The sequence below is a fragment of the Hevea brasiliensis genome, chromosome 16 (genome assembly GCF_030052815.1).
Source record: "Hevea brasiliensis isolate MT/VB/25A 57/8 chromosome 16, ASM3005281v1, whole genome shotgun sequence".
Taxonomy (NCBI): Eukaryota; Viridiplantae; Streptophyta; class Magnoliopsida; order Malpighiales; family Euphorbiaceae; genus Hevea; species Hevea brasiliensis.
Genome location: NC_079508.1, coordinates 71,300,682 through 71,322,381, shown reverse-complemented (window position 1 = coordinate 71,322,381; position 21,700 = coordinate 71,300,682). Strand labels below are relative to the sequence as shown.

The following is a 21,700-nucleotide window of genomic DNA, read 5'->3' as shown; positions in this document are numbered from 1 at the left end:
CGATGACCGCGAGTAGTATCCTCATCCTTATCTAGGCAACTGTATTTTTAAGACTCACTTTTATGTACTCGTGCCTTACACGAAATGGGCACACCATTTAAACCCATACTGACAAAAATATAACATTTCTTGGAGTACGTATCCTCATGATAGACCTCACACGTCTACTAACTCTATTTCACATTTCTATGTACTCCACGAAAATCAAGACACTAACTGAGGTAATCTTATATTTCCCGAGGTATAACGTAGAATCTAGAAACAAAGAATTACAGGAAAAGACGCAAATGTAATCCTATACTCCGCATGTGACTCCTAGTAGACTCTTCCCAACACTTAGATGATTTTTTCCTATGAATCTGGAGCCTAAGCTCTGATACCACATTTGTCACGACCCAACCTATGGGCCGGACCAAGACTAGGACACAGGCCAGCCTAAAGCCCCCGAGGCCCGTAGTAAGCCTAACTGTTCATTAACCCAACTCTAAGGCCCATTTGGGCCCAATTTCAAGAAACCAAACGGACAGAGTCCGGCCATAAAATGGACTTTACAACGGGGAGTTTTCGACTCACCCGACCTGTAAACATAATAAATACTCAATTGGGGAGCTCAGCTCACCCTCCACATACTCATATCCTCATAAAAATAAATGGGAGCTCAGCTCCCTCATCCAATCCATCAAACATACATATCATTATATGTTTACAGGTCCAACATGATAATAATATTACAGACCATAATCAAATAAATACTTCTAACACATGCGGAAATTCTAGGAGTAAATAAAATTACACAAATATTGATAAACAACCTGCGAAGGAGAAAAGCAGGTTAACCAAAAATAAAATCCTCCTGTTGAAAAAATATTGAACAGGAGTGAGCGTTCGACTCAGAGAGTAAAATATCAATTTTAACCATAATCTCTATAACTATCTAAAACTAATGCACCCTGTAGAGTGAAATGCAACATCAACATCATTTTCACATCATAACATCAAAAAGGTAATTTGGAGCACTCACGCACTCGTAGCATCAATCATAACATATGGGAGCCGATCCCCATACGACTCTCTTAAATCCAACACGGTGCCGAAGAACTCAAGCGGACTTTCGCTTAATAAACCAAATCGAGGGTCCCAGTGAAGAACTCAAGCCGTGACTACCCTCGAAGGATCGGGTCCCAGCGAAGAACTCAAGCCGTGACTACCCGTCCTATCCATAGTCCACACGACATCACACGCACGCCAACGCACGCACACTGCTCCAAATTACCACAACAACATCATGGCACTTTAATAGTTATCAATGCATCATAAATCGTGCCTAGAGTTTAACTACATAAATATATGCATATAAGTGATGCATGGGCATCTCGAACATATAATAATATCGAAATTACAATTAAAATTAATATTTTACTCACGGACTTGACGGTGGTCACCGAGGCGGTGGGCGGAGGAAGAAGGTCATCTGCTCACGACAATTTTATTACAATCATTTAATACAAATGACTCAATACAAATCAAGAAAAGACCCAATACGTCCTAAGTCATGCCGAAAATCTGGCAGACTCTCCCCTATACCTAGGACCTACCCAACCTGTAAAAGGGCTCAAAACACACTTCTATATCCACAATCCATATATCCACAACTCAATCACATCACACAGCCCCTCCTGGGCCCATCAAATCAATCATCCATCACAATATGTAAAATTTCAATTTAGTCCTTATAATTGATCATTTTTGCAAAAACTGCTCAAATAAGCTCTAAAAATTATAAAACTCTGCCCCGCGGTCCTTAGAAATATTACTAAACTATTGCAAAAAAAATCGTAATTTTCTAAGCTACCACGAATATTTTATGGATTTTTAATCCTATTTAAGGACTAGAAAATTACGAAAAAGCAAGGTTCGGGTTTACCTTTGCCGATTCCGACTTCGGGAACGTGCTCGGGATGCCTAATAATGGTGGGGTAGCCAAAATCTCGATCCAATTCGGAGACTTTTCCTGTTCGCCGAAAATTCATGATCCCACAACCGCCGAATTTCCGCGAATTGAGATACCTACACGAAGCCCAATAATAATATATAAAAAAATCAGGGGTGTTACATTCTCGTAGGTTTGTTATCAGTTATTCATTTGTATAATTATTTCTTAAATTTATAATATAGAATTTCGCATGTGCTAATAGTAGCATTGATATTGCTAGAAACTATAATAATTTAAGTTTTTGTTGACAATAATAAATGAAAAATTTTATGATATTTAAATAATTTATAAATGATGGTATCAAGATTGAGCTGGGCTCCCCTAATGATTATCGGGTTGGGTTGACTTGAATTAAAATTTTGATATTTTATTTTATTTATATATTGGGCCTCAGTTTTTGACCCTAATTGTGGATTTATGAATAGTAAGACTTCTTATGGGCCTCAGAGGCTTTATACCGGCTTAGGTCCTAGTGTCGGTTCGGCCCTCGAAATCAGGTCGTGATATAGACAATTGAAGAAAATTAATTGAATAGACTTCATTTTGTGTAAAATCACTAATTACCAATAATTACCAATAATGGGATTTTTCTCTCACCTTTTTAAGTCACGCTAAAATTAAAAAAAAAAAAAAAAGCTTACATTTATTTATATTAAATAAAATAAATATTTATATAATTTTTCAAATTTAATAAATTAAAGTAATTAAATGAGATAAGAATAGTTTAATTAATTACGAATGTGTTCTCGTAAAAATAATTTTTTTTAATTACTGTTTCATAATTAATTATGCTATTAACATTTGTCACGCGCCAAACAAAATATAAAGCGGTAAAGAAGTAGAAATTGATCTAACATTAATCGTTTCTTCCCTTTTAGCAAATATGTGATTATGAATTTGCCTTAGAGTTCCGAAATTAATATAATCGTTTCATGACTTCAAAAATTCTTAAAATGGTTGGGTTTGCTAAATTAATATAAAGTAATGATCTAAAATTACGAAAATTTTAACAAAATTGTAGCAAGATTTAGCGAGGAAAATATTCGTGGCCATGATATGATTAATTACAACACAATCAGGATTGTCCGAATTTGTCAATGCGAGTTTGCCCACTCACCTTTCCAAACGAGAATAAATCTTAAGTATTTAATAAAACCTTTTTCCCCCAAATTCCCTATTAATTAGTAAAATTAAGAAACATAATAAACACTATTAATCCTACCCGTCCCATATGATTTCTTCCACGTGTCGCCAATCGCTTGGCACCACTACACCAGGTCAGCATAATTAATGATCAATATTTATTTATTTTTATTTAAATATATTTTAAAAATAAAAATTACTCATAACACCGGTTCTCGGGGCGTCAACTGGTAAAAAAAAAAAAAAAACATATCCCTACACAAAAGGCTTTTATCCCACACAGCTTGTAATCAGTCCATATGCTCCAGCCTATGTAGCGAGAAAAATAGAATAATAATTAACTTCTAGTGGTTTCTCGATTGCTGGAAGGCGGTTTCCGGTGCTGCTCTGTGGTTTTCAGGGCTGTTTTTTTAGGGTATGGGGAGGATGGGGGGTAGTCAGATGACGTACTCGGTGAATCCCGATGACTATAAGCTTCTAGAAGAGGTTGGCTATGGTGCGAGTGCTACTGTGTATAGAGCAATCTATCTTCCTTTCAACGATGTCGTCGCCGTTAAGTGCTTGGATCTCGATCGGTGCAATAGCAATCTGGTTGGTGATATTGTTTTGACTTGCTCTTTACTTCTGTTGACAGATTGTTTATATTTCAATTAGGTTTATTTGATCAAAATTACTTTGTTTTTGAGATTTGATCGTGTTTGTCTTAGGTTGGATTTGGGACTTTGATTTGATTTGATTTAATTTCAGTGTTCGGAAGCTGTTGCAGTGTTTCGTAGTTGGATTCGACTAATTGGAGTCAATATTATTCAGTTGATTCCATTAGCGGAATTACAATAGAGGGAATTGAGTTGTGAAATTTTCATTTTATTAATTGAGTTTTGTTCATACGAGTTGGTTCTTTTTTATTTATTCTTCTTGTTTCTCTCTCTCAGGGCTGTTTGGCATTGTTGTTAACTGGCATTATATATGAAAAAATATTTTTTTAAATTGCTTTTTTTAACGCCTTCTAAAAGGTGCTTTTATTCAGAAAAGCAGTTTTGTACTTGCAAAAGTAATACCAAACAGGCACTAAATTGCTTGTGTAGAATGGTATGGATTCCCATATTGTTTGTTGCTTTAAATGAGCTAATGTAGAGTAAAGTAGTGGCTTATTTGGTATTTCGGTTCTAATTGAATTCATTGCTAGAGTTGTGACCTATGGTTACAATTTTCAAAGATATTGGATTTGGAATTGTTCTGTGACTTCCAAGTAATATTGGACTAAATTAGGACTTCAGGGGTTTTGATCTAAGGTTTTTTGTGCACTAATTGTTATGTATAATAAGTTTTGTGCATGCTCAATAATATAGTATTTGAAGGAAAAAAAGTGCAATTAAAATTTACAATAATTTAGCCCTCAAATTTGTTATGCGCCTCAGAGTTTAATTTGGATTCATCACCCATTTTTATGAATAAACAACTACAGGTATTAAGCCTAAGAATTGTCAAATTGCCGTTTGATGTTGAATTATAGTGATGTAGTCGTGTGTTGGTGAAGGGAACTCAGTTTGACACCTTTTCCATAATATCTAACATCACAAAGGTCCAGAAATAGCTGTAAGAATATGTATACAGGTTATCAAATAATTGTAAGTAACTTTTGCATTGTGTGTGCGCAGGTGATCATGCATGCTCATTGTCTCTGTTCTGACATATTAGGGACATGGGCTTGAGTTGGCATTATTGATAAAGAACAAGGTTTTTAATTTTCACAGCAAGAGGTGTATGTGTATCTTCATAAAATTGAGTTCACATGTTAGCCAAAGTTGAATGATATCATTCTTCATAAGTTTAAAGAAACCCTGCTAGAAGTGAAACAAAAATGTTAAATATGATCTCTTTCATGGAGAAATGATTCCAGCATTTTCATTTTCATGGTTCATCCTTTAGTACTGGAAGCTTTTTTTCTTTTAATTTCTTTGTTTTTGTCTCATCTCCTATCTTTTGTTTTTGCCATGCATCTTTTCATAAGCTTGTGTCCTTATTTTCTTTTCTTTTAAGAGAGATGTGTGAGCATCTAGCTTCTCAACTATAAACTATTGGAGGATAGATTAACTGTCATTCGTTCTTGAGGGACTGTAACTATGTAAAAGACTTGTGCTTGTTCGAAAGGTGGCTTTGTTTTCCAAGACCTACTTAATTGGTCAAAACCTGGTCTTATTGTGAACCATATTACCGGGAAATGTCATGCTATTTTCTTTGATACAAAAGAGAAGGGGCAGAAAGGAAAAACAACTGATCTAAATAGCGAGACACAGAGAATGAGTATTTCCAGTTACCTAATGTACAGATATAGACCCAGATTATCGGTTGAGTTTACACACACACACACACACACACACACACACACACACACACATATAAATATAGGCTTACCATATAGAAAACTGATCAAGAAAATGTAAATGTAAGTTTATTTCTTAGAAGTTAATTATTTTACATTAAAATTGTGGGGAAGGTCATAATATTCATTCTTTTTAGATTTTTGAACAACCTTTTTACTATAATAGCTGTTTGCACTAGTTTAATTGTGATATTTTTTAACCTTGCTGATGATGCTTTTGTGCTCATATTTGCATTTATGGTTATCTGAAGTGGTCCATCTGATTGTTATTTTTTTAGGATGACATACGAAGGGAAGCACAGACCATGCGTTTGATAGACCATCCAAATGTGATTAGGGCATTTTGCTCATTTGTTGTTGACCAAAATCTTTGGGTGGTGATGCCATACATGGATCAGGGTTCTTGCTTGCATCTAATGAAGATTGCCTATCAGGATGGGTTTGAAGAGGCTGCTATTGGTTCCATTCTGAAAGAAACTCTCAAGGCTTTGGAATACCTGCATCGACAAGGGCATATTCATCGGGATGTTAAGGTCAGATAAGCACTAAGTTAGCACATTATTTTACTGAGTCTGAATGGCTTATTTATCTTTCTATTATTATCCCTGTGTGCTTGGGTATTAACTGTTATTTGTTTCAATTGTGCTTACAGGCTGGAAACATACTATTGAATGGAAATGGCGAGGTAAAGCTTGCTGATTTTGGTGTTTCAGCTTGCATGTTTGATACAGGTGATAGACAACGTGCTAGAAATACTTTTGTGGGGACTCCATGCTGGTATGTATTAAGAATTCTTCTAGAAGTAGTCTCTATTCTGAACTTCTGATCCTTGGATTTTATCTTTGAATTTGCAGGATGGCACCAGAGGTTTTGCAGCCAGGAAGCGGATATAATTCCAAGTGAGCTTCTCCCCTCCCAACCACACCCACAACCCCCCCCCCCCCACCAATCTAAAACATTCTTTAGGAGGTTAAGATTTTCCCAGAAAGAAGTATTTATATTTGCAACAAAAATCAAAATTGCAGTGAGACGCACATACATAAACGCTCATACATAAATGTATATGTATGTGTATTTGTATTATCTATCCTTGATGATGTACTTCTCCATTGAGAATATGGGAAGGGTGGTTTACGGAAATCTATTTTAATTTCAGCATCAATCTGTTGGTCACTGCAGTTATGCATTTGAGCACTTGCTAGTGTGCCTAACGGATGCATTGCCTTTTCTTTCAATGCCAGACTGACTGGCTGCAGTTGCAATTCTTTTATTTATTTATATGCGCTAATAGTGTGTTAAAGGGTGACTTTGTGTAACACCCCCGGCTAAACTGACCCAAATAACTTTCAGGTCTTAAACCATTGGCCCAAAATGTTTAATTCAGGTTATTTAGTAGTTATATTTAAGGTTATTATATATCTTACATAGATCCCATAGTCTCCCGATGTGGGACTAAGTCCCAGTCCTAGGATGTTACAATCTCTCCCCTTGAATTTTGGGATGTCCTTGTTGCAATCGATGCCGATGCTATGTTAATTTCCCGGTATAATTGCTAAGCCAGGACCGGACCCTTGAATATTGTGGTTTGCTAGTGTTTCGTGTGGCTTTACCTCATCTCTTGCTACGGGTAGCCCTCTCCTCAAAGCTCACTAGCTCCGCTCAATTTTCTGACCTAGGTGGCTTTGATACCATTTGTAATATCCCAGCTGAACTGACCCAAATAACTTTCAGGCCCTAAGTTACTAGTCCAAAAATGTTAACCTAAATTATTTAGTAGTTATAGCTAAGGTTATTACTTATTATATATCCCATATAAATCCCATAGCCTCTCGATGTGGGACTGAGTCCCAGTCCTTGGCCGTTACACTTTGTACCTTGATCTGTGAGACAAAATTGTTACAACTTAAAAATTGAGAAAGAAGAGAAGTCATATCGACTTTATTCATCTCTTTGGTCATTCTTGTACAGGGCTGATATTTGGTCTTTCGGTATAACAGCATTGGAGTTGGCACATGGTCATGCTCCTTTCTCAAAATACCCTCCAATGAAGGTACTTCTGTTCATTAGGATTGCACAAAAATTTTCACTAAGATACTGCTTGAACTTCAAGGAAAATTTTATTTTAATTGGTTCATAAAAATGTTTGACATTTGCCTTACTCTTTTTCTTTTTGACAGGTTCTTTTGATGACCATACAAAATGCCCCTCCTGGACTTGATTATGATCGTGATAAAAAGTTCTCTAAGGTACTGGAATTCTTTCTGGTTAGATTATTGTAGTCAAAAGATTGTTTTGCATATAGAATAAGTTGGTACACTGTCTATGCCATTTCCTGGTAAGATGTTCATTGTCCTATAAAGTAATTGATGTTAGCGATGCCTCTCTCATATTTATTAAGATTCTTATTAGAGTATTTCCAGTTGTGATCAGTCTTTTAAAGAAATGGTTGCAATGTGCCTGGTAAAAGATCAAACAAAGAGGCCAACAGCTGAGAAGTTATTAAAGCATTCCTTTTTCAAGCATGCAAAGCCTCCAGAGCTTTCTGTGAAAAAGTTATTTGCAGATTTGCCCTCTCTTTGGAATCGTGTGAAAGCCCTTCAGGTTTGTTGCCATACTGATAGGAGGCTTGATTTGTGCCTTCTCTGTCTTATCTTTCTCTCTATGGGTATTTATATGATGGACTTGCTAAAATATTGCAGCTTAAAGATGCTGCACAGCTAGCTCTAAAGAAAATGCCTTCAGCAGAACAAGAAGCTTTGTCCCAGGTTAGAGACATTTCTGAAAATCATGTGATGCTGAATCTGATTTATGGTTCTGTGGGAATGGATGTTCTTGAGAAGCTTGTTTATTTTTGTTTTGTCATCACTTGCTGTTATATACGGTCTATAGCATAGGAATTTTCTTTTTATTTTCCTTTTTTCTCCTTTCGAGCATTTTTGTAATAGTTAGACTTTTTTTTTGGTTATAATTTTGAGCCTGAGGTATTTTTCTGACCCTCTAATTTCTTCTACTATACTTGGCCATAATTTCTGAGAAATTTTGAGGACGATCCTTAAGAAAGACTTTATTTCTTACCCTTGATTGAGTATGTTTTGCTACATAATGTTTAGAAACAATGATGCAATTCTCTATAAGTCATGGTATTTCCTCCCATGGTCATACCAGCAGAACAGACTCTTGATATTTGTACTATAACAGAGACACTTATTTTAACTCTGAATCTCACACAAGTCTTTTTGTGTTATTTGCTGGCTGTTGTGAGCCTGTTTGGCATTAAGATTGAAACTTGCTTTTTGGAAAAGTACCATTTTAGATGCTGTTGAAAAAAAAGTTTAAAAAGGATATTTAGTTGTTTTGGGGTTTTTATAACTAAAATATGTCGAATTTAATATAAAAATAATTTTCAATAGCCTCTTCCTAAGATATTTAAGGAAGTGTTTTTCTCAACAGCAGCTCAAACAACAATGTCTAGGTTCTAGCAGTAGGGGAGTTAATATATAATAGGGACAAATAAAGTTAATGTATTTGAATTTGGTACTTTCTGTATCATGTTATTTGTTCCATTCTGATCTTTTGTGTTAAAAGTTTGTCTTCCTGCCATAATCAGAGTGAGTATCAGAGAGGAGTTAGTGCTTGGAATTTTGACCTAGAGGATTTAAAAGCTCAAGCGTCACTTGTAAGTGAACTATCTTGATCTTTTATTCTTTTAGATAATGCTTTTAAATAATAGTTGTTTGTTGGTTTTGGAATTTGAACTAGTTTTTTACACCCTTTTTACAGGTGCGAGATGATGATGATGATATGCCTGAGACAAGGGAAGAAGATGAATGCATGAAACAATTTGGTAGTGATAAGGTTATCTATTTGTGTTTAACTACTATTATGTATTTTACAACTTTCTAATCATTGTACTCAGCTGCATTGGACTTTGCTTTATGATTTTCTTGTTTATTTCTGGCAGTCTGTGTCTGATGGTCAATCCAGTTCTGTGAAACTGAACTCAAATAGTGAAATACAGCAAGTTGAGTGCAGAGCACGGACGGGTGCAGATGAATTGTCGCATGCTGAGAGCTTGATCAGAAAGGGCAAGCTCCTTGAAAGTGACACTCTAGAAACTGGGATCCAAGAGAAATTTGGTTGGAAGAAAAATGATGCAACCAATGATGAAAAAGTATCAACCTCTGAAAGGGACATGACTCAGGATAAGGCTAAAATGGTGAAGGGCCGCCAAAGTCAGAGTGGGCCACTTGTGCCTGGTGCTGTACTTGGCCATTCATTGTCAGACAAGGGGCGTTTTTGGGAAAGGTTTGTGTACTTCAGTATTCATTTTATATTGCTGCAGTAATAATGTGCAGGGCTGTTTGGAATGATGCAGATGCTTGTTGCTTGTGTAGTGGTATTATTTGTTGAGACGTATAATTGTTGCACTCCTTAAATTTGCTAATATGGTTACAATTTTCTTTATAACCTTCACATGCAAATGTATTCTAATTATTATCAAGGGAACATGGATTCTGGTGCTCAACTTGTTTTAATGCATTATCGATTTGTTGAGAAGCATAACTACAAATGCCTAATAATTCTTTGACCTTATGTTTGTGAGTTTTTAGGTCTGAGAATGACAGTAAGCCAATAACAGAGAAAACCACTCGTGAAGTTCGAAAAGCTCCAAGCTTTAGTGGTCCACTGATGCTTCCAAACCGAGCTTCTGCAAACAGTTTATCAGCTCCTATAAAATCTTCAGGAGGTACATAACTCAAGCAGTGAGCATTGAAGATTATAATTGTTTTTTTCCATTCCTTCTTCTGGTTAAAATACTAAATATTTATTGTCAATTTTGTTACAATGGGATTTAAAAATTCTATATCATTGATCATCTGTCCTTAATAGGATTTAGAGATTCTTTGGATGAGAAGTCAAAGGCTAATCTAGTGCAAATCAAGGGGCGATTTTCAGTAACATCAGAAAATTTAGATCTCGTAAAGGTAAGGCTTAACTCTTATGGTATACTTTCTTATAATATGACTGTCACTAACTAAAATAATGTGCCCTAGGATATTCCATTAAGTACAGTTCCACGTCGATCTTCACAGGTAGGTTGCCAGTCTTTATGCGGTACTTTTAAGTAACTACATATGCTTTCTATTTCTAACTTGATGTATTCTTCTTATGGTTTTCAGGGATCACCACTAAGAAAGTCTGCAAGTGTTGGTGATTGGATTTTTGAGTCCAAACAAACGGTTTGTCATTGAACTCTTGATCTCAATGTAATCTAGCTCTTGATTTTAAATAAATTATGGCCTCATTTTTTTTCAACTAGCTTGAAGCTTGTAATAATAAAAATGGTTTCGAAAACAATAAAAGCAGTGCTTGGGTGTCTGGCTGCACGCAATGCTTTAAGTGAGCAAGATGTTGTAATTCAGATGCCCATGCATTCATCAGTTTTACAGTTTGATGTCATTATTTCTCAACAATCAGCTATCTCTTCCCCTCCCCCTTAGTTCACATACACATATTTGGAGACAGGAAGGTGGAGCTTGTGTGCTGCAGAATTCATAGATTCCTTTATTATGCTTGCCATTGTAATGATTACCCATTGCAGTTATTTATTCAATGAATATCATGTCCTTTTCTGTTTCTTCAGTCTACCAGTCAGTCTCCCAAGGAGATCAGCAATAGCAATTTACCTGCATCACTCCTTATGCCTTACCTGCAGAACCTTTTTCAGCAGACCTCAATTCAACAGGTAAAGGCAGAATGCTGTACAGTTGACACAACAATTTTTTGTATTTATTCTCCAGTGGAAAGTCTGTTTACCATCAAGCATGTAAATGCTAAAGGTGGCGCGCTCCTAATTGGAAAATTTTCATTCGTTGGCAGGATCTTATTGTGAATTTGTTCAATAGCTTGCAACCAGCTGAAGCTGTAGATGGTAAGTAAAAGTTTTGGAATTGTGTGATACTTGATGTAATTATATTCTGAAATGAGCAACTGAAAAGTTATGGTGTGCTTTTTGTATTAGCAGTACAAAATGGAAAGTTGCCACCATTGCCTCGTGGTTCAGAGAATAATGGAAGTGTAAGTATTTTATTTTTCCTATCATGTTATTTCCTCTCCCACTCCCTATTTCTTCTCCTGAACGCGAAAATAAGTCATGATAACCAAGTTATTGAATTTGACATCTAGTGTTAAGAAAAACAACTTATTGCATGATTACATGTGTTTTAATGAATTTATTTAAGCATTTTTCTTGGGTCATAGACCTTTTGAAGAGGATATCCTTTTCAAAATACAATGTTTTGTCATAATGGTATTTTACCATGCTAGTGGATTTAGCTAAGGACGGTCAGATATTCATTTCACTTGTGTGGATACCATTTTTATATTGTGGACTGGTGTCTTTTTGAAAAACTTTGTCTTTTGATTTTTCTTCTCCACAGAAATTGACATTCTCAGGTCATGATTTGATTATTTGAGATGGTTTAATTATATTCACTGCAGATTTCATTTTTTTAAATGAGATATTATGGTAAAACTTTTGTTTCTTTTTTAAATTTATTTTTTCCGTCCTAATCGCCAAATAAATAAATAATTGTTCATTGGTAATGATTTAATTGATGGAAGAATGTGGTGTGAAATAGTAATTTCGTTGAGTGATTTATTATAGATGGAACGTATAGTGTCTGATATGTCAATGATACAGGTTGAAGCGGCACCTTCTGAGAGGGAACGATTGTTGTTGATGAAAATTTCTGAGCTTCAAGCTAGGTTGATCATTTTGGTGATCTGTCTTTTTCTTTAGCTATTTTAACATATCAGTTTGTCTAATGCTCTCATTTCATTTTTTCAGGATGATCAATTTGACTGATGAACTTAATTCTGAAAGGCTGAAATATGTGCAGGTGAGCTGTTCAAGAGGTTTATTTTTTTTACTCTTTTTGCCTTGCCTCACTTATAATCTTATGCATTGATGATTCATGTCAGTGGTGTTGACGTTTAATAGGATTCACCCCAACTCCCCAGATTGTTGAACTTGAAAATATATTATGTACCTGTATACAGAGGAATTATTTTATGGATATTTTACCATTGTCCACAGTTGCAGCAGCAGCTGAAATCCATACCTGGTCAGGAAGAAAATGGAGAAAGAAGGGAACTGGATGCCTGAAAGCTGAAATGCTTATTGCTGTAAAGTGAAACCATCATGTAAATTCAGGGAGGAGATGTACATCATGCAGATACATCATCCTTTTTTCTTGGCTGGACTGCAATTCTGTTATACATATTTCCTTGCAGATTCCATTCGCCACAATGACAACTAAGCAAACTTTACAGCTACATCAGAATGCATTTTCATTCAGTTTATCAAATTCAAGTGGAATTGAGCTCCTCCTTGCACTGTGTGAAATAGTATCCAAAAAACATTTTTTTTTAACCCGCATTGTGAATCAGTTGCCATGAGAGAATACAAAGCTTCGAGTGTTCAAATCTACATCTTCTCTTTATAGTGTTTATTCAAGTGTATTATTCTGTTCATAGCGACCTGATCTTGTATATGTTGTTGGTAGAACCTAGTGCTGTTTCTTTTTCGTATTTATTTATAAAGTTGCGCTAGTTCCAAGTATGAAGCAACGGTTTGGAATTTTGCAGCTCTTTGAAAATGGTAATAAACGAAGTCATCAATCTATGATTCTGTAGCTCATGAATTATGAATTATGGTCGTCGACTGTTTGCTGGATTGTTTTGTGTTTATTTATGCTTATTTATTCATTTGTTAACAATGTAAATTAACATAATTTATTTATAAACTTAATTATTAAAATTTGAAAATTAAATTAATTTAATCAATAGAGCTTAAGTTACCTTTGAGTTAATTTTTTGACAGTTTAAATGTTTATTTTTTTATTTTTTAATGAAGATTTAATTGTGTTAAGATTTTAGATTTAAAAGTGTAAATGATTATTTTAGAAAGCTTAAACTTAAATGACTATTTTTAAAAGTTTAAAGTCTTAGAATGAGCTGGTGAAAAAAAGTATTGAATGATCCATTTAGTTTAACCAGAACTCAAAAGGCCCTTCTTTAAATATCTTGCATGATAGATGTTTGGAGCTGTCTAAATTAAATTGTATTTTAAAGTCATAGATTTATAAAATAATTGAAGAGGAATTGTTATTCAAATATTTTAAGTAATTAACTTGTTTAAACAAAAATAAGATGGACGTGTTCTGCTCCTCTTGCGTGTCAAGTTTAAAAAAGGCTTTTTGTAGCGGGCCGAACATCCTTCGGCTGGGTCCTTCCGCAATATCTAGTGTATGGTACAGGTCTATGGGTCTCTCGGATCAAGGTTGGAAAACCCGGACCCGGTTATGCCTTCATACTATATATACACGTCACTCCCTATTCCCAATAAGTGCGAAGCTCGAAATTCCATTGCCTCCTCTTTGTTTCTCTCCTCTTCCATCGCTCTCTCCTTCGCGCGGGGCGCATGATAGAGAAAGCCCCCCACTTCTGTCTCTAGCTATGATAACTCTCGTCTTCACTTCACCCTCCTCTTCTTCTACTTTGCTCTCTCTCAAGCCTCATACCTTGTCACTCTCCAGACTTAATCACCACAGTAACAGGCTAATTAAGGTATTAATTACTGATACTCACCCTAGAATTCACTTTTTTTCCCCTTTCTTACTGGTTCTTGTTAGTTTTGGTGCTACAGAGGAAGGTTTTTAAGAACAACGGAATATGCAGGGCGGAGTTCTCCCGCGACGCGCCGTTTGCTGCGGCTATTGGTGTGTCTATGCTATCTTCGCTGTTTTTGCCTAACACTGCTCGCATGGACGAGGATGGTGATTCCGCCATTGATTCGACTGATGCCAGATTGATGGTGATGGGGATCATTAGTTTCATTCCTTACTTTAATTGGCTGGTGAACTTTTCTTCTTCTTCTTCTTATAGAAAAGACTCCATCTTTTGGTCATATAATTTTCCAACTCTCTGTCTTTATTGTTGATAGAGTTGGGTGTTTGCATGGCTTGACACGGGGAAACGGCGCTATGCTGTCTATGCTTTTGTATACATGGCTCCATACCTCAGGTTTGGTTTTCTAATTTATAACAGTTTATGAGATGCGTATTTGTAAATCTGTCATTGATGACTAACATTGACTTTAGAGCAATAATTTGTGTTTACAACTTAACTTAGCTTTGGCAATTCAGTTGGACATATAAACAATCTTTTCAATTTGGCAATTTCAGGTTTATCCTTTAAATAAATATTTTCTAGTTAACTGAGTAGCAATAAGTCATATTAGCACAAAAACAAAATAAAAAAAATAAAAGAAGGAAACATTAGGCTTCTTTTGTTCCAACTTATTAACCAGACATTGCTTTCTTATTTTTCACTTTGAAGATAGCAAAAGGGAAAAAAGGAATGCTAAACATAAATTTACAAAAGGAACGTTAAACATAAATTTACCTTGCTTTCTTATTTTTCGCTTTGAAGATGGCAAAAGGGAAAAAGGGAATGCTAAACATAAATTTACCAAATGAAGCCATCATAGTTTAAATTCAAAATCATTTGCAAGCTTGTACAAACGGTGTTTATTTAAGAATCTTTTATCTTGTGTGTATATATATATGTACCCACACTTTTACCATGTTTTCATCAAGTTCACTAAGAAAATCTAAGTGGTCTTTTCTTCTATAGTGTTTGAGTTTTTCTCTCTTTCAGTAATTTATACCGTTTTCAAATCCTCTCTCTCTCTCTCTCTCTCTCTCTCTCTCTCTCTCCAGGTTCATTAGAAGTGTATGATATTCCCACAGATCTGAGATTCATCTCCTTTTTATGCAGTATAAACACACACACACACACACACACACGGAGATATACTTACAAACGTGTATACATTGGGGCCAGCAAAGAGTGCATGCGTGTGTGTGTGTGTGTTCATTAGTCCACTCACAAATTTTCTCTTTGGTGATGAATTTTAGTGCATATTCATCCATCTGTTGAAAAATAACAGATGAACAAAATTTGGGAACTCTTTCCAGTATGAGAACGCTGATTCAAGAAGGTGATGTGTTCTATTTTACGCGCAAATGTGTTCTTAGGAATAACCATTGCTGTCACTTGCTAAGTATATTGTCACATATTCATGGTACCTAGATAGTGATAGATGGTAGATAGACAATGAATCAAAAGTTTGCCTATAATAAATTCCAGCAATGCTACTTAACAAAGGGTGGACATGTTAGCAGTGGAAGCTTGCCTACAAAACATTGGTGTACTAGAATGTTTACAATGTACTTTGTGGTTGCAATGAATATTTCTGAACTTTATATATTCCTGTTTGATATTTATTGCCTATTTGATACCATATCATGCAAATATGTTATTTAATAGGTAAAAGAATTTGATTGGGTGATTTTTGCCTGAAGGTCAAACATGTCACTGTCCCCTGAGGAGAGTTGGCTTCCTGTTGCTAGCATTGTTCTTGGTATCATTCATGTACAGGTATAACTCATATCATCTATCCTTACCTGTTTGAACCAGATATTTGTTCATGTCTCTCATAGGCTTATCTATGAAATCATACTGATATATTCATGTGTTCCTAACACTGCTTTTCCTTCCTCAGTTGGAAGCGAGTATCAAAAATGGAGATCTTGAGGGATTTCAATTATTCAACAAGGCGTCAGTTTTTTTTTCATCAATGATGAAAAGGAAAGATATTAATTTGAAAGAGCATGAGGAACTATTTGATGAGGTATCAGTCAATGAAGTCCTATTTGTATTTTCATTTCATACTATCTATGTGCTTTATATGAAAGGATTTTGTTTTTAACTTGATGCATCAGGGTAGACAAGAACCCAGGAATCTACCATCTGCTGAAGAACAATTAAGAGATGAGATTCGGGAGTGGAGAGCCCCCAGAAAGCCCTCAGAACATCATGAACCTTCAAATGGTGATTGGGATAATGATGATCAGAGGAAACAATAGAAATCTGCTTCGGTTGCAATATATAATTTTTCATTGCCTTGCAACATTTGTGATTAACCCGTCGCAGAATTGATTACTGTAATATATGCTTGAAAAAAAATTACTCTTTTTTAGTATGCAGTTTTTCATGACAGAGAAGCTGGTCACGTTATCATCTAAAATTTCTTAGTAGGATTTTGTGAAAATTTGATGCTTTCATAGTGATCTCTAGAAAGATGCACGTTAGTCACAATTGCAACATAGGATGATATCCGAAATCCATAGCTACCTTGAGGAGATTCATCATGAACTTTGCTGCTTCATAGGAAAGGGGCTTAAAAGCCTCATTTTGAAGCAGAGATCCAGGCTAACAGCAGCAAAGGCAAAGATCAAGAGATTCTCGGATACGCACATTCCACCATCAAAAGCATGGGACAATAAACTTCCAGGATTTAACTCCAGTGGTGGTCCTCCGGCCAGTGTAGCAAGACCTGCATTACAAATCAAATTTTCGGATCAATACCTAAACTGTTTAATACCCCGTGTTTACACTTGATTCCGTTCTTTGTGAACTTGGATGAAAATTTATACCTTTGACAAATCCAAAAGCTGCACAGGTCCCTGACTTGAGTTGGAAATTGTCCAAGTCTCTTCTCACAGCATAGCGAAAGGTTACCCCGAACAAGGCACAGCTAATGAAGGTGGTTGCCAAAGGAAGTATTAGTTGTGCAGTATCTGTCACCTGAGTGAAGAAAAAAGGAAGACCTGCAAGGGTACCAACAAGTGCAGATGTACAAGCTGCCTTAATGGATTCCCATCTTTCTTGATCTATGTCTATCCCCTCTTCTCCGCCTATAGCGTCTCTGTCTCCATTTTTACTCATTGAAAGAAACTGTTCCGCTTCTTCAACCTTAGATTTTGTCTCTAAGATCTCCTGCTGACATTCTGCAATCTTTTTTTTTTGCCAAAATATTTCAATTAAAAACATTTTAAAATAAATTCTGCTTCCATTTTGATTTTTTTTTTTAAATAAAGAAAACAAGAAATACAAATTAGAGCAAACAGACCTCGGAAGCTCTGCTTTCAAGTTGATTGATATAAATTCTCAATTGCTTAGCCTCAAGCTCTTGTCTTTCAATCTCCACAAGCTCTCTTTTTGCCCTCTCTACCCTCTGCGATGCCTTCTCTAACCCATCAAATAATGCCTTATTATCTTCTCTGCTCAAGAGATCCTCTACTTGCTTCTCCACCATACCAGATAACGCATCCTTCAAATTTTTACTGGAACTGGTTTCCTTATCCTGTGAGCTGTTGCTGCTGCATTTTGAGAGTAGAGGTTTGGGCAGCGAAGTAGTGGCTCTGCGGAAGAGTCTTGGATAAACAGGTGAGGTGATGCATAAGGGTTTTAAGAGGATGGATTTGGGGTTTGGAGTTTGAGAGTGGAGAGAAGAAGGATTGTTTATGGTGGCCATGATGCTGTTCAACTGGATGAGATTGGAGGACTGTATAGACCCCATCTACTGTCTGCCCATGATCTTTTCGATTTTCCTTTTTCTTTTTCCCTTAAAAAATTCATAAGCTTTCGACTTAGCGACCTGTCGTTTAAAGCCCCTTTCGCCTATCCTCGAGGAGCGAATAGATTGTCTCAGTATTCACATACAGGAGGGAAACTTTTCCGTCGTCTATCATTTTTCAGTTCTTTCCTGCTAGTGTGAGAAAATGATTAAAGCTCGAAACCAAGACTACCCTCAAACGGTGAAAATTGATAAAACGAGAATCATTCTTTATGACAACCCAAAATTTGTTGTTTTTCATGAAGAAGAATAATCAAGAACAAAGCTTTTGTTCAGACAAAGAAACAGAGAAGAAAAACTTAGCAGAAACATCATACCCAAAAAGGATCCACCAAGAACTTCAACTATGCAAGCGAAAGATGAACAACCAAATTACAAAATAAAACTTGGACTAAATTTTACTCTTTGCACTAAATTAAAATTTAATAAAGAAAATAATCCACGCTGCCCTCAATCCAAACAGTATATTACTCGTTCTCCCTCTCACGGCTGCTCCCCCGACTGGACAGTCTCCCGCCTACTCCACTGGCTCCCCTTACCAAGATCATCCTAATCGAGTAGGTACTCACAATGGAAGCTTCCACTGCGACGAGGCTCAGGTTCTCCAACGCCGAAATTGCTCGTTCCCGCTACCTTCAGGTTCCAAGAAGCCCGACCCTTTTTATACTAATTTGCAATAGCAGCTTTGGTGGTCCTTTTACATATTTACATTAGCGACTATGGAAGCATGATTCTTTTTTTCTTCTGCAAATGTTTTAACTTTGCAAGGACAAAAAAAAAAAAAAAAACCACCTTTGAATCCATATGAAGAGGGATTTAACTGCTTAGAGAGTTTAGTTCTTGCAAAGAATTTTCCCACATGCTTTTTCGGTGTTTGTGATGAAATATTGAAATGCATACTAATTTTCTCCCTTCGTAGCGGGCAAACAAGAATTTAGCTTGCAGTTTGTGCTTTATTGAAGGTTGTATGAGATTTAATGGCGAAATGTGGGTGTTAGATGGTCTGGATGCTGTGAATGATGTCGGGGGCGCTTATGATCCAAGTCGTGACCGATATGATCACCATCAGAAGGGATTTTAGGAGGTGTTTGGACATGGGTTCACTACCAAGTTTAGTAGTGCTGGTCTTGTTTATAAGATAGTCCTTTCTGAGAAAAAGAGAAGGGGTGGGTGCAAATTTCACTTCATTGTGGCAGTTATGTGATGGTTTATTATTCATCTAATTTGTATTGATAGTTTCTTTCTTTAGCACTTTGGGAAGGAGATAATAGCTAAGGAGCTTCAGGTTGATGAAGGGCACCCAGATGTGCATCGGTCGTTCTTGGCTGTTTACAAAAGCTTCATGGAGGTGCTAACTTCTGTTCAGTTTTGGTAGATAATCAGACATATATTATTGATGCGAAGTCCAATTGTGAGTTTTCAAATGTGATTAGTGATCTTGTTGAGAAAATGGTAAAGACAAATTAAGTATATTTTGTCTCCATTAGTTTATTTTTATGAAAAAAAAAATATTAAAATTTTGTCCCCCTGAACTAAAATCCTGGCTTTGCCCCTGTCCATACCTGTTCTCCTAATATAATGTTATTTACATGTCTTCATGCTTGACCTTAAATGATTAGACATATATTACCTGTACCATTCACAGTTCTGATAGTTTTGCTTCAAGTTAGATTCTTAATTTAACTTCTCCAACTTTGGCTCATCCCCCCCTTTATTTGTGGACATTTTGTTTTCCTTCTGCGGGCAATTTATGCCATTGACAATGGAATCAATCAGTATGATACAGACCAGCCTCCAAGATATGTGAATAATACACATTTGTCTTCAAGGGTTGGGAGATTGAATTTGGATTGGATACAGCCTGAGCAATCACCTGAGAAGGAGAACAAGACCTTCCAAAAAGCAATGGCTCTGGCTGGCAGTGAGTTTTTAGATGTGAGTTTTCATTTCAATTGAAAATTTATTTATTCTTGTATGAACTAGGCGGATGTTCAACCTTGTTTTTAGTATTTTCTTTTTTCCCTTTTTATAGTCTGAGCTATAGAAATAGAGTTATTAATACTTGCCCATTATCCGATCATATGTTATTTTTCAGAGTGTTCGATATCATGCAAGGTCTTGGTCACTGTCACAGTCAATTGTAATGGAGTGTCCTGCAGCTAGATTTGATGTTGACCCTGGTGGTGAAATTATGGTTTTGGATACATTTTGTCTTGTAAGTATACTGTGCAGCGTCTGCGGTCTTTATTATGTACTGCAAAGATTCTAGTTATGCTATCAATAATGTTGCTTTATTTATCACTTTCATTTGTTTATGTGGGTATATCACTGCAATTTATCATATGTGCAACCAAACTGCTTAAAACCTAGAGAGGTAGGGCAGAACATTTGGTTTTTTCTTGATATCAAAGAGTTGTGGCACATGTGATCTGAAAAAAATGCAAGTAATGGATTTTGGCATGTGTGTTTCTGTTTAGTGGATGGAAGTTTTTGGCTGATATTGGTGGTTCTTTAATGGGTCTGGTTCTGGCCAGAAAATTATAATTAGTTTTTTTTTCCTGCAGTGGAAATTTCATTTATTTGAGCTTTAGGAGGAACTGAATACTGACCCTTCAATTAAATATGTTCTTTATCAGATGCATTCGTGTTTGTGCATAACTTGTTTAATTCACCTATCAGATTTTTCTCTTAGTGTTTACAATGTAAAATTACTTTTTGCAAATATCAGAACATTAGAATGTCTTTTGAAGGGCACTCTTTCCTTCTTGGTATTTTAGTGCATGTGTTTCTGGAGGACAATATTTTGCTTTAGTCACTGTCCTGTTATTTGGTCATTTTTACACAAAAGAAAACCAGATTGCCTCTCAAATATTTTCTATCAACTGATGTTTCCTTTAGGGTATAATGAGGATGAGGTACTTAATTTTAAAAAGAATTCAGATGTAGCCATTCTTTACCTTCCCCCTCTCTCTTCTCCTTGGAAAATGAAAATAAAGTTTGTCTCGGATGAGCTTTCAGAAGTCTCAACACCAATAAATATACAGGCTGACAGGAGCGAACATTGGCGAGTGCAGGCAGTGGTGATAGCTCCAGATAGATTTGAAAGCCGGAGGCCTCTACCAGCTCACTGGCGAGGGCTGAGGGTTAACGAGCTGTCAAAGAGAGTCTGGAATCCCTGGTTCTGTTTTTGTCCATATGAGCGGATTCACAGGTGGAAATCAAACTTATGAGGGAGCTCTGACCATGTCAAGAACCGCACTGAAAACAGAGAAGAATGGATTATCACATTGCTGTCACGATCAAAGGAAAATTCCAGATTTTTTTGCTGGACCTGAATGAATTCATTACTTTGTGTTGTTTTCATTTTTCTGCCAATGGGGTAGGTAGCTCTGCAGTCAACTTATTATTGAGATGTTATAATTGGCATTCATTCATATAAGAACTACTGACATTTTATTCTAACATCTACTGCATTCACTAGGATGTTTCACGTCTTGCATTTTTCTTAACGCATTTATTGCTTTGCTTGCAATTGCAGCTGTAAAAGCCCCCTCATAAATAGGGAGTGAAAAAACTTATCTTGATCCATTACCCATTGTACAATGGATCCTTAATCATGCAAAGAAATTGAAGA

At 36.1% G+C, this 21,700-nt stretch overlaps 4 protein-coding genes across 8 annotated transcripts; 3 read left to right on the top strand and 1 right to left on the bottom strand.

The window, feature by feature from the left end:
• Nucleotides 1–3,359: 3,359 nt before the first annotated feature.
• On the top strand, nucleotides 3,360–13,216 carry LOC110665919 (serine/threonine-protein kinase BLUS1). Of its 3 annotated transcripts, none has more exons than XM_021826218.2 (21): nucleotides 3,361–3,727; nucleotides 5,798–6,052; nucleotides 6,172–6,296; nucleotides 6,374–6,418; nucleotides 7,488–7,569; nucleotides 7,697–7,765; nucleotides 7,950–8,120; nucleotides 8,219–8,284; nucleotides 9,127–9,195; nucleotides 9,300–9,374; nucleotides 9,481–9,824; nucleotides 10,130–10,266; nucleotides 10,410–10,504; nucleotides 10,574–10,612; nucleotides 10,700–10,759; nucleotides 11,164–11,265; nucleotides 11,400–11,451; nucleotides 11,545–11,597; nucleotides 12,223–12,287; nucleotides 12,370–12,421; nucleotides 12,619–13,216. In XM_021826218.2, exons 1-21 carry the CDS (start codon nucleotides 3,554–3,556, stop codon nucleotides 12,685–12,687), a joined length of 2,199 nt encoding a protein of 732 aa, XP_021681910.2. In that variant the 5' UTR covers nucleotides 3,361–3,553; the 3' UTR covers nucleotides 12,688–13,216. The 3 variants fall into 3 exon arrangements, with proteins under 3 accessions (XP_021681911.2, XP_021681910.2, XP_021681909.2); XM_021826217.2 differs by having other exon boundaries at nucleotides 11,542–11,597; XM_021826219.2 differs by lacking the exon at nucleotides 10,574–10,612 and having other exon boundaries at nucleotides 3,360–3,727; nucleotides 11,542–11,597.
• Nucleotides 13,217–13,718: 502 nt separating this feature from the next.
• LOC110665916 (uncharacterized) lies at nucleotides 13,719–16,698 on the top strand. The gene is made up of 6 exons (XM_021826214.2): nucleotides 13,719–14,150; nucleotides 14,230–14,439; nucleotides 14,527–14,606; nucleotides 15,950–16,025; nucleotides 16,150–16,278; nucleotides 16,370–16,698. Exons 1-6 carry the CDS (start codon nucleotides 13,734–13,736, stop codon nucleotides 16,511–16,513), a joined length of 1,056 nt encoding a protein of 351 aa, XP_021681906.2. The 5' UTR covers nucleotides 13,719–13,733; the 3' UTR covers nucleotides 16,514–16,698.
• Nucleotides 16,495–18,142, bottom strand: LOC110665915 (uncharacterized). Its single transcript, XM_021826213.2, has 3 exons — nucleotides 17,560–18,142; nucleotides 17,084–17,444; nucleotides 16,495–16,983 (listed from the first exon to the last, which is right to left on the bottom strand). Exons 1-3 carry the CDS (start codon nucleotides 18,007–18,009, stop codon nucleotides 16,796–16,798), a joined length of 999 nt encoding a protein of 332 aa, XP_021681905.2. The 5' UTR covers nucleotides 18,010–18,142; the 3' UTR covers nucleotides 16,495–16,795.
• A 183-nt stretch (nucleotides 18,143–18,325) lies between these two features.
• LOC110665917 (uncharacterized) lies at nucleotides 18,326–21,534 on the top strand. Of its 3 annotated transcripts, none has more exons than XR_009144957.1 (3): nucleotides 18,326–19,232; nucleotides 19,316–20,001; nucleotides 20,162–21,534. XR_009144957.1 is itself a non-coding variant. In XM_058138554.1 (3 exons), exons 1-3 carry the CDS (start codon nucleotides 19,972–19,974, stop codon nucleotides 21,294–21,296), a joined length of 306 nt encoding a protein of 101 aa, XP_057994537.1. In that variant the 5' UTR covers nucleotides 18,326–19,971; the 3' UTR covers nucleotides 21,297–21,534. The 3 variants fall into 3 exon arrangements, 2 of the variants coding, with proteins under 2 accessions (XP_057994537.1, XP_057994536.1); XM_058138554.1 differs by having other exon boundaries at nucleotides 18,326–20,001; nucleotides 20,162–20,281; nucleotides 21,141–21,534; XM_058138553.1 differs by having other exon boundaries at nucleotides 18,326–20,001; nucleotides 20,162–20,281; nucleotides 21,111–21,534.
• Nucleotides 21,535–21,700: the final 166 nt, after the last annotated feature.